This window comes from Rana temporaria, chromosome 10, assembly GCF_905171775.1.
Source record: "Rana temporaria chromosome 10, aRanTem1.1, whole genome shotgun sequence".
Taxonomy (NCBI): domain Eukaryota; kingdom Metazoa; phylum Chordata; class Amphibia; order Anura; family Ranidae; genus Rana; species Rana temporaria.
The window spans coordinates 37,149,097-37,161,208 of NC_053498.1; the positions used below are offsets into that span (position 1 = coordinate 37,149,097).

General features: G+C 46.6%; 1 protein-coding gene across 1 annotated transcript in view; it reads right to left on the minus strand.

Annotated features, from left to right (window-relative positions):
* BAX (BCL2 associated X, apoptosis regulator) overlaps window positions 1-10,960 on the minus strand; it is a 56,871-nt gene extending 45,911 nt beyond the window's left edge. Inside the window, exon 1 of the mRNA XM_040327546.1 lies at window positions 10,773-10,960. Coding sequence (XP_040183480.1) covers window positions 10,773-10,817 — 45 coding nt within the window. The 5' untranslated portion in view covers window positions 10,818-10,960. The remainder of the gene's footprint in view (window positions 1-10,772) is intronic.
* Window positions 10,961-12,112: the final 1,152 nt, after the last annotated feature.

Below are 12,112 nucleotides of genomic sequence, written 5' to 3' on the forward strand. Positions count from 1 at the left end.
CATCAGAAGAGGTGCCGGGTGTGCTCCAGAAGAGGAATTCGAAAAGACACCACATATTACTGTCCCGATTGTCCTTCCCAACCAGGCCTCTGTATTGGAACATGTTTCCACCGTTACCATACGTTTCTTCATTATTAGGGACGTATGGTAAACGCAATTCTAATTTCCTGTACTTTCCCCCCCCCCCCCACACCCCTTATGCCACTGCACTCATACCTCTGCCTTCTCCGGAACCGACCATGGCCTGTTATACAACCACTCTTTTGCCTAACCCTAAACATACTTCTGCCTTCTCCGGAACCGACCATGGCCTGTTATACGACCACTCTTTTGCCTAACCCTAAACTGTACCTACCTCTGCCTGCTCTGGAACTGACTGTTCAGTTCCAGAGCAGTGCTCTGGACTGTTCTGGACTGTTTGACCACGTTTTTTGCCTGCCCCTTGGATTGATCTTTTACCCTGCTATACTAGTGGGAACACAGGGGTCTCACATATGTGAGGGGCTCCAGAATTGTTTTTCTGGATGAAAAAACTAATTTTTTAGTTTTCTCATTCCCGGATTAGGGTCTGGTTGCCCGGAGGCTTCAAAGAGATTTGGGTGGGAGAAGCCTCTACCCCTGTCCCCATTCCCCTACCCATGGCCCGCTACTTGGACCATGTTCCTACCAGGACAAATATTTTGCCACTGCTGGCACTGTACTGACTATGGACAATATTCCTGCCTGGACAATTCCATTCACTGTCGCTGACCAGTGACCACGTCCCTGCCTGCTGCCTGGATCGGGGCTCTCCTTCTGTGGACAATTGCACTACTAAAACCACAGGTAATCTTCTTTTTTTTTACCCATTACTCAGCAGAATGTATTTTAGGGTGTAATTCTTGGTATGTACATGCTGTGTTAGAAATATGAAGGCCCTTCAAAAATGTGATAGATTGTAAGGAAATTGGATGTGTAATTTATGTCCCTAGAACACCTGATGGTACTTCTTGGATGTTGGGCCTCTGTATGTGGCCACGCTGTGTAAAAGTCTCACACATGTGGTATCGCCATACTCAGGAGGAGCAGCAGAATATATTTTGGGGTGTAATTTTTTCTATGTACATGCTATGTGTTGGAAATATCCTATAAATGGACAACTTTCTGTAAAAAAAATGCGTTTTTATTTTTTTCCACATTTTCCAAGAACATCTGGAAAAAAATGAACTGTTCAAAAGACTCATTATGCCTCATAGATTATACGTTGGGGTGTTAGCTTTCCAAAATGGGGTCACTTTGTGGGCGTTTCTATTGTCCTGGTGCTCCAGGGCCTTCAAAAGTGTAATAGGTGGTTGAGAGATTAGATGTGTAATTTATGCTCCTAGAATGCTTGAAGTTGCTACTTCGGTGTTGGGCCTCTGTATGTGGCCACGCTGTGTAAAAGTCTCACACATGTGGTATCGCCATACTCAGGAGGAGCAGCAGAATATATTTTGGGGTGTAATTTTTTCTATGTACATGCTATGTGTTGGAAATATCCTATAAATGGACAACTTTCTGTAAAAAAAAAAATGCGTTTTTATTTTTTTCCACATTTTCCAAGAACATCTGGAAAAAAATGAACTGTTCAAAAGACTCATTATGCCTCATAGATTATACGTTGGGGTGTTAGCTTTCCAAAATGGGGTCACTTTGTGGGCGTTTCTATTGTCCTGGTGCTCCAGGGCCTTCAAAAGTGTAATAGGTGGTTGAGAGATTAGATGTGTAATTTATGCTCCTAGAATGCTTGAAGTTGCTACTTCGGTGTTGGGCCTCTGTATGTGGCCACGCTGTGTAAAAGTCTCACGCATGTGGTATCGCCATACTCAGGAGGAGCAGCAGAATATATTTTGGGGTGTCATTTGTGGAATATACATGCCATGTGAGAGAAATAACCTGTTATAATGACAATATTGGTATGAAAAAAAAAAAAAAAAAAAAAAAATCTTAATTTTGCAAAGAATTGTGGGAACAAATGACAACTTCAAAAAACTAACTATGACTCTTACTAACTACCTTGGAATGTCTACTTTCCAAAAAGGGGTCATTTGGGGGGTATTTGTACTTTATTGGCTTGTTAGGGTCTCAAGAAATGAGAGAAGCTGTCAGTAATTCAGGTGTGATCAAATTGTTCAATTTTCAGAAATTGGTACCATAGCTTGTAGACCCTATAACTTTCACCCAGACTAAATAATATCCAAATTTTTTATTTTTTTTTACCAAAAATATGTAGCAGTATGCATTTTAGGCCAAATGTATAAGGAAAAATTACTTTTTTACAAAATGATATGATAGAAATGAAGAAAAATTCATTTTTTTTACAAAATTTTCGTTCTTTTTTCATTAATAGCGAAAAAAATAAAAACCGCAGAGGTGATCAAATACCACCAAAAGAAAGCTCTATTTGTGGGAAAAAAAGGACAAAAATTTCATTTGGTTACAATGTTGTATGACTGAGTTATTGTCATTCAAAACGTGAGAGCACCAAAAGCTGAAAATTGGTCTGGTTATTAAGGGTGTTTAAGTGCCCAGTTGTCAAGTGGTTAAAAAAATAAGACAACAAAAAAATTGTGCCCAATTTTTTTATATATTGTGAAAGATAATGTTACGCCGAGTAAAATGATACCCAACATGTCATGCTTAAAAATTGCGCCCGCTCGTGGCATGGCGTCAAACTTTTACCCTTAAAAATCTCGATAGGCGACGTTTAAAAAATTCTACAGGTTGCATTTTTTGAGCTACAGAGTAGGTCTAGGGCTAGAATTATTGCTCTCGCTCTAACGATCGCGGCAATACCTCACTTGTGTGGTTTGAACACCGTTTTCATATGCGGGCGATACGTTCGCTTCTGTGCGCAAGATTGTCGGGACGGGGCGTTTTAAAAAAAAAAATTTTTGGTTTTCTTATTTATTTATTTTTATTTAGTTTATAATTTTTTTACACTGAAATAAAAAAAATAATAATTTGATCACTTTTATTCCTATTACAAGGAATGTAAACATCCCTTGTAATAGAAAAAAGCATGACAGGTCCTCTTAAATATGAGATCTGGGGTCAAAAAGACCTCAGATCTCATAGTTAGACTAAAATGCAAGAACCAATTTTTTTTTTCAAATGACAAAAAAAAAAAAAAAAAAAAAAAATGTTTCTTTAAGAAGCTGGGCGGGACTGACGTTTTGACGTCACTTCCGCCCAGCAGAGCTATGGGGATGGGCGAAGGAGATTTTTCCTTCAGTCTCGTCCCCAGTCACCAGTCGAACGGTCCCGATCGCCTCCGCCGCTACCGACGGCTCCGGTAAGCGGCAGAGGGCGCGGGAGAGCCCTCTCCCACCACCGATAACGGCGATCTCGCGGCGAATCCGCCGTTATCGTTTACAGGACCGCGCACACTAAAGATGGATACCTCGTTTGTGGCAGCAGCTGCTGCCATTCTCGAGATATCCATCTTTAAAAACAGGACGTCTTTTGACTATGGGCCAGTAAGCAAGTGGTTAAACCAGGGTTTGACAAATTTGCTTGGAATCTAGGAGCCAGCTAAAAAAGTTAGGAGCCAGAAAACGCACCTCGTCCCGCCGAGCTTGCGCGCAGAAGCGCTAACATACGTGAGTAGCGACCGCATATGTAAACGTATTCAAACCACACATGTGAGGTATCGCCGCGTTCGAGCGAGTGCAATAAGTCTAGCTAAGGACCTCCTCTGTAACTCAAAACATGCAACTTGTAGAATTTTTTAAACGTCGCCTATGGAGATTTTAAAGGGTAAAAGTTTGTCGGCATTCCATGAGCGGACGCAATTTTGAAGCGTGACATGTTGGGTATCAATTTACTCGGCGTAACCATATCTTTCACATTATAAAAAAAAAAAAAATTGGGATAACTTTACTGTTGTCTTTCCCCCCCCCCCCCCCGCTAGCGGCCTTTCCCCCCCCCCCCCCCCCCCCCCAAGATCGCGGCGAGCAGGATGTTTTAGGCGAGGCCGCGGCTTCGACCTAGTCCGTGGAGCGCCGGTCCTATGGAACACATTTTTTATTTTTGCCCACCTTCCAAGCCAAGTCGCCAGGACGCTATTTCTAGTCACCATTGCGACCAGGATTTGTCGAGCCCTGCTCTAGGGTGTTAGAATAAAAAAATATACATAATGTTTGGGGGTTCTAATTAGAGGGAAGGAGATGGCAGTCAATACAGAAAAAAAAAAAAAAGCACAAATTAGAACTGCTGTTTTACTTGTAATGCCAACAGCCACCACCAGATGGCGCCAGATCACAGAAGGCAACTTGGGCATTTACAAGGCTGCAAAGCCGCGGCCTAAATTACCGGCCGTTGCAGGCCCGCAACGGCCGGTAATTGAGGCCACGGCTTTGCGGCCTTCTGGGATGTAAAAAAAAAAAAAAACACTTTTTTTTTTAAATGACATTAATAACGATCGTGTGTGGGCTCCAGAGCATTTTTCACGACGTAAAAAATGGGCATCAAAAATTTAGAACATGCTCTAAATTTTCACGTCGTAAAAAATGGTCGACTGTGGGCTTTAACGACGTGAAAAAAAAACGTGCATGCTCAGAAGCAAGTTATGAGACGGGAACGCTCGTTCTGGTAAAACTAGCGCTCGTAATGAAGATAGCACATTCATCACACTGTAACAGACTGAAAAGCGCGAATCGTCTTTTACCAACACGAAATCAGCAGAAGCAGCCCCAAGGGTGGCGCCATCCGAATGGAACTTCCCCTTTATAGTGCCATCGTATGTGTTGTACGTCACCGCGCTTTGCTAGAGCATTTTTTTTCCACGATCGTGTGTAGGCAAGGCCGTTTTAACAATAATCGGGTTGAAAAAAACTTTGTTTTTTCTAGACCATTAAAAATGGTCGTGTGTACGCAGCATAAGATTCCTTAGATTGCAGGCTTCTTGATAGCAGGAACTGATGTGAGCCCAGGTTCACACTGGGTACGATTTCCTTCTATTTGAGATGCGATTTCACATGTGAAATCGCATCTCAAATCGGCAGCATTTGCCGGCAATAACACTTTCCTAATCGGTGCGACGCCGCATCTGCGGCGCTGCACCGATTTCAAAAAGTAGTTCCTGTACTACTTTTTGTGATTTTGGGCCGCGATTTACATAGACATCTGTGCAGAAACCTGCACAGATGTCTCTTAAATCGCGGCCGAAATCGGGACTGCCAGCGGGAGTGAAGCCGTGCGAGTTCAGCTGAACTAACGATTATTTTCATAATCGATTAGTTGGCCGATTATTGTTTCGATTAATCGAATATTCGGTTAATATCCTTAAAAAAAAAAAAAAAAAAAAATATGTTTTTCTGCGGCTTCTCTATTGAAGTATATTGAACCAAAAAAAAAAATAGCACCGTTTTTTTTTTTTGAACGCAAAAGTCCTTGCCCTTTCCAAATACACAGCAGCTGAAAAAACCATGGATGTGTAACCATGTAAATGAACTATAGTGTGTTTCTGCAAAAAGCACAGAGGTGTGACCCAGGCCTGAGATGTTTAGTAACATAATGGGGTTAAAAAAAAAAAAAACTAAAATTGGTACAAAAATAGCAAATAATTTGCTTTTTTGTACTATAAAGGGCTATTTTTTTTCACTTTTTTAGCCCCATTATATTACTGGCCGATTAATCGATTATGAAAATGGTAATCGATTAATTTCATAATCGATTAGTTGTTTCGGCCCTAGTAAAGAGATTAGTAAATTGAAGGGCCCTTTCACACAGGCGGATTCCGTGAGGATCTGTTGCTTATGCATCCGATTGCTCAGCAGGGACCTCCCTGTCAGATCTCCGCTCTCCCCTATGGGGGGGGGGGGGGTGGGTGAACACGGACCGTCTGTCCGTGTTTACCCGATCCGCTCTGCAGACGGATGGAAAAATAGGATTTTCCTCCGTCTGCAGAATCGGAGCATAGCGGACACTGATGAGATCGGGTGTCAGCGGATGTTCATAGGGATACATGTATGTTCCTTATTCATCCGTAAACGGATGGATGAAAAAACGGATATACGGTCCACATGTGTGAAAGGGGCCTAACCGATAAAGCGATGTCATGTGTTTTTTTTTTTAAGGAAGTAAACAGAGCGAGCCTCCGCGCCGCAGATACAATGTTACAACATCCTGGCAGGGCACGCTTCACATCATGGCCAGAACGCTGTGAACATGTTAGAAAATGGGAATATGCAAATTAAGTCACCCAAAATAAAAATATCACTATATCGGGGCTGGAGAGACTTTAGAGGACATTGAGCACATGTACAAGGAGAATGTGACATTGGCCTGCAAATAAGCAGCAGTTTTAGGATGGAATTTACTTCCACTTTAAGTTTTTTTTTTTGTTTTTTGTTTTTTTAAGCGGAACAAAAATCCCTCTTAAAAAAAACAAAAACACACACCTGAACAGGCAGGCTTTGAAACATGCACTGTCTGTCTCTTCTGCAATAAAATACTCCTACCTGGACAGGGCTCGATTAAAAGCACCATGGGCCTGGTACTGAGAATTTTGATGGGCGTTTTTATGGAAATAAAAAAGTTGAAATTGCAATTTTTTGTTAAAAAAAAAAAAAATATTCTAAATACTAACTAGGTAGGTTTTTATTTGCATTTATTTTTAAGGTGAAAGGTGAATGACGTGTACTGTGCTCCCTTTGCCTACTGGAATATACATGTTCCATTTTCACTTTCATTTAGAAAAGGAGAAGGGGGCGGGCCGCTGAATCTATAACAGCCGGCAACCTACCAACGACATCACAGTAAATCATGGTGGCGTGGGACCAAGTGCTGCCAGAAGAGAAGAGGTTCTCAGCTGGACAGCGCAGAATATCTTAAAGTGGAGGTCCACCCAAAAAAAAAAACACACACACACGTTTTATACTCGCCAGAAAAGGCCTCTTCCTCGTCCACAGTGAGGTTCTGTGTTCTCCTCCTCGTGTTGCCTCCTGGGAAATGGAGGCGAGCTGCCTTCTGGGACACACAGGACGATGTGCCCATTCACAAAAAGCTGCGCGACTCACGCATGCGCAGTAGGAAACGGGCAGTGAAGCCACAAGGCAGGCTTCACTCCCTGTTTCCCTCAGTGAGGATGGGGACGCCAGGACCCGGTCCGAGGGACAGATCGGCCTTGGGCGTCCGACATCGCGGGCAACCTGGACAGGCAAGTGTGTTTATTAAAAGTCAGCAGCTACAGCATTTGTAGCTGCTGACTTTTGATAATTTTTTTACCGGCGGACCTCCGCTTAAAATGTGCTAAACACCCCACTGGGTAAGCAGGGGATGTTTAAAAAAAAAAAAAAAAAAAAAACACACCACACACACACACACACACACACACATGCTATAAAGGCCCATACACACGATTGGATTTTCCGACAACAATGGTCCGGACGGACGTGTTTTATCAGACAATCCGACCATATGCATGCTCCATCGGACAATTCTTGATGAAATTTCCGACAACAAATGTTAGCGGTGGATGTTCTCAAATTTTCCGACAACAAATGTGTTCCGTCAGATCATCCGATCGTGTGTACGCGAACCCGGACTGAAATCCAAAGTACAAGTGCTACAAACCAATGCTAAACATCAGAAGTTGCCCAAAAGGGTGGCGCCAAAGAGCTGAAAAACCACATGGTTTGGTGAATGTTGGCTGAAAATGTTCTGCCATGTGTATGCATACCAAGTTCACGGCCAACGCCAGAGAAAGCCTCAGGTTCCCCAAAGAGATGGATACCTGCCCCCCAGCATGAGATCCACCTGCCTCCAGTACATCAAAGACTCTGGGACAGCTCCTGTGATATGGTGGCTGGCAGGAAAGGCATAACGAAGAGTTGGGCTTTTATTCAGCTCCCGATTTTCATCCACGAGTCACAGTCCATGAGGATGTCACATCACCAGATCACATGCAGGCGCACTTCCACCACTGGACGCCCCAACTAAGCAGACACTGCCAGACAGTAGCAGCACTCACCTCTGGAACTACACCTAGGCAGCTAACACAGTGAAGCCATGTTTTTATTGGGAACGCTTCTCCAGTCAGACATTTACAGACACGAGAAAAGTGCCTGTTTTTTTTTACAACACTGGAGGCTGGGCCTTTATTAAGGCAGTGGCCTGGAGCTGCAGCTCAAATAGCCCCTGCCTTCTCCTGCCCCTGTACCTGCCTGCTCACCTTCTCCTGCCCCTGGACCTGCCTGCTCCCCTTCTCCTGCCCCTGCCCGCTCCCCTTCTCCTGCCTGCTCCCCTTCTCCTGCCCCTGCCTGCTCCCCTTCTCCTGCCCCTGTACCTGCCTGCTCACCTTCTCCTGCCCTCACTCTGACCCTGTACCTGCCTGCTCACCACCTTCTGCCCTCACTCTGGCCCTGTACCTGCCTGCTCACCACCTTCTGCCCTCACTCTGGCCCTGTACGTACCTGCTCACCACCTTCTGCCCTCACTCTGGCCCTGTACCTGCCTGCTCACCACCTTCTGCCCTCACTCTGGCCCTGTACCTACCTGCTCACCACCTTCTGCCCTCACTCTGGCCCTGTACCCGCCTGCTCACCACCTTCTGCCCTCACTCTGGCCCTGTACCCGCCTGCTCACCACCTTCTGCCCTCACTCTGGCCCTGTACCCGCCTGCTCACCACCTTCTGCCCTCACTCTGGCCCTGTACCTGCCTGCTCACCACCTTCTGCCCTCACTCTGGCCCTGTACCTGCCTGCTCACCACCTTCTGCCCTCACTCTGGCCCTGTACCTACCTGCTCACCTTCTTCTGCCCCTGTACCTGCCTGCTCACCTTCTTCTGCCCCTGTACCTGCCTGCTCACCTTCTTCTGCCCCTGTACCTGCCTGCTCACCTTCTCCTGTACCTGCCTGCTCACCTTCCCCTGCCCCTGTACCTGCCTGCTCACCTTCCCCTGCCCCTGCCTGCTCACCTTCCCCTGCTCACCTTCTCCTGCCCCTGTGCCTGCCTGCTCACCTTCTCCTGCCCCTGTGCCTGCCTGCTCACCTTCTCCTGCCCCTGCCTGCTCACCTTCCCCTGCCTGCTCACCTTCCCCTGCCCCTGCCTGCTCACCTTCCCCTGCCCCTGCCTGCTCACCTTCCCCTGCCCCTGCCTGCTCACCTTCCCCTGCCCCTGCCTGCTCACCTTCCCCTGCCCCTGCCTGCTCACCTTCCCCTGCTCACCTTCTCCTGCCCACCTTCCCCTGCTCACCTTCTCCTGCCCCTGTGCCTGCCTGCTCACCTTCTCCTGCCCCTGCCTGCTCACCTTCTCCTGCCCCTGCCTGCTCACCTTCTCCTGCCCCCGCCTGCTCACCTTCTCCTGCCCCTGCGCCTGCCTGCTCACCTTCTCCTGCCCCTGCTCACCTTCTCCTGCCCCTGCCTGCTCACCTTCTCCTGTACCTGCCTGCTCACCTTCTCCTGCCCCTGTACCTGCCTGCTCACCTTCTCCTGCCCCTGTACCTGCCTGCTCACCTTCTCCTGTACCTGCCTGCTCACCTTCTCCTGCCCATGTACCTGCCAGCTCACCTTCTCCTGCCCCTGTACCTGCCTGCTCACCTTCTCCTGCCCCTGTACCTGCCTGCTCACCTTCTCCTGCCCATGTACCTGACTGCTCACCTTCTCCTGCCCCTGTACCTGCCTGCTCACCTTCTCCTGCCCCTGTACCTGCCTGCTCACCTTCTCCTGCACTCACTCTGGCCCTGTACCTGCTCACCTTCTCCTGCCCCTGTACCTGCCCGCTCACCTTCTCCTGCCCCTGCCTGCTCCCCTTCTCCTGCCTGCTCACCTTCTCCTGCAGCTATGCTTACAGTGCCAAGCCAGTACCCAAGTGCCAGGATGACAGCCTCCTGTGCAAGAATGGAATTCATCCCCCACCGACCAATGAAGAGGCCCAAAGACCGGCAAAGTAGCACATGTACCTTTCAGAAAATGTTCTGTGATGCATTGATGTGAAATGGGCACCAATGCCAACAATGTGATTTAAAGTGTGTGATTCCAGGTGGCTGAAATCACATTAGTGTGAACCCGGCCTAACACAGGATCACAGCCTGAAAAAAAAGAATTGCAGCCACATCTAATGATTAGTGAGCTGCAATATGATACATGTTTGGTTTTATTACAACTGTAAAGAACTTTTTTTTGTTAATCCTAGATAAAGTAAAGGAATGATCATGTTATTGTTTTTGCCATCTGTGTCCCATTTGGGAGATTTCCTTTCACTTCCTGTCTCATAGCCAACACAGGAAGTGTGAGTAAATCCCTGCAAAGCAAGGGAACGCTGGGGTGTCACCAGAACAAGTGTCCCCAATGGAAGATTGCCACTGTTGTCCTGTTCTGGTGACAACCCAAAAAAACTTAGGCTTTTCTTTCACTTTTGGTGATAATAAATAGAGGGGAGTTATCTCCAGAACAGGCAGCAATAAAAAAAAACTGTCAATGGAGTCCAATTCCCCCAAAAGTAAATGAAGTTTTGTCCTCCAGTGACCCCCCTCCCCAGGAAGGTTCAGGGACACAATGGAAGTCCTGGGGTCGGAGGTGACACTTGAACCCGCGGATTGGTAGGTACACAGAGCCCGGATGAGGCCGCCCCTCCCATACAGGAGACAATCAAGCACCAGGTGAGGGTCCTCTATGCCGTGCACATAGGCCGGGCTCTGAGGACATGCTGGGACTTGTAGTTCGGCTCTCAGTCCCCCCAAAGGCCTTGTTCTCTCTCCCCCAAAGCCCATACACTCCAACAGCAGTCCGCCCCTCCCCCAGCCTCTCACCTGTCCCGCTGGCCTTTGCACTGTCACCGGAGGCGCCACCGGCATCCCCGCCACCTTCCGCCCCTCCGCTGTTCCCGCGCACGGGATCGTCCCCGCTTGCCGCCTTGTCCGCCATCCGCACCCAGCAAGTGCACACACACTGACACCGCCGCTAAGACACCATATACTCCTCACTGCAGCGCACGCCACGCCCTCTCAGGTGACCAAACTGAGCACAGACGCGACTCTGTGTCCGCCATGTTGGTTACTGGCAAAAAGGGCAAGGTGCTACGTCGCCGGGCCAAAAGGCTTTTTCTGTGCTGCTATAGAAGCTGTGATACATACATCCCTACTGTGTACATATTGGGCAGTATACAGGCAGGCAGGGCCGCCATCAGGGGGGTCCCCAGGGGCCCGGATGGCAACCCTCCCTTTTGTTTTTATTTATTTTTTTTATAATTTTTATTTTATTTGTATACATATTTTTTTATTATTAAAGGGCCCAGGGGCCCCGGATGGCAACCCCCCTTTTTTTAATTTATTGTTTATTAAAAAATATATATTTTTTATTTATTTTTTATTTTTATTTATTTTTTATATATATATATATATATATATTTTATTAAAGGGTCCAGAGGTCCCCAGGGCCCCGGATGGCAACCCCCCCTTTTTTTTATTTATTTTTTATAAAAATTTTTATATATTTTTTTTATTTTTTATTAAAGGGCCCCGAATTTCTACCCCCCCTTTTTTATAATTTTTTTTTTTTATATACTTTTTTTTTTGTAAAAATTTTCTTAATTAGGCACAACCCCCCCCCCCCCCCCCTTTTCTCTGCCCTCACATTTGGCTACCCGCTGGAGTGCGCATGTGACGAAGAAGATAGCTAGAGAATTTATCTGAAAGGAATTTGTGAACGTTTTAGTAATTGCTTTTCGATGAGAATTTAGCATTTGTAAAAGGAACACATACAGTATGGCAGTGTCGCGCATGCGCACTCCAGCAAATGTGATGGGTCGCCATATGTGACGAAACAGCGGCTGGTGCTCCAAATTTTTTTTTGGGGGGGGGGGGGGCGCAAACAAACTGATAAAAAAAAAAATCAATTGCTGCCACTGTGTCCATCAAACGCAGCCACTGTACCCATAAATTGCAGCTACTGTGCCATCAAATGCAGCCACTGTGCCATCAAACGCAGCTACTGTGCCATCAAATGCAGCTACTGTGCCATCAAACGCAGCTACTGTGCCATCAAATGCTGCCACCTTGCCATCAAACGCAGCTACTGTGCCATCAAACGCAGCTACTGTGTCATCAAATGCTGCCACCTTGCCATCAAACGCAGCCACTGTGCCATCAAA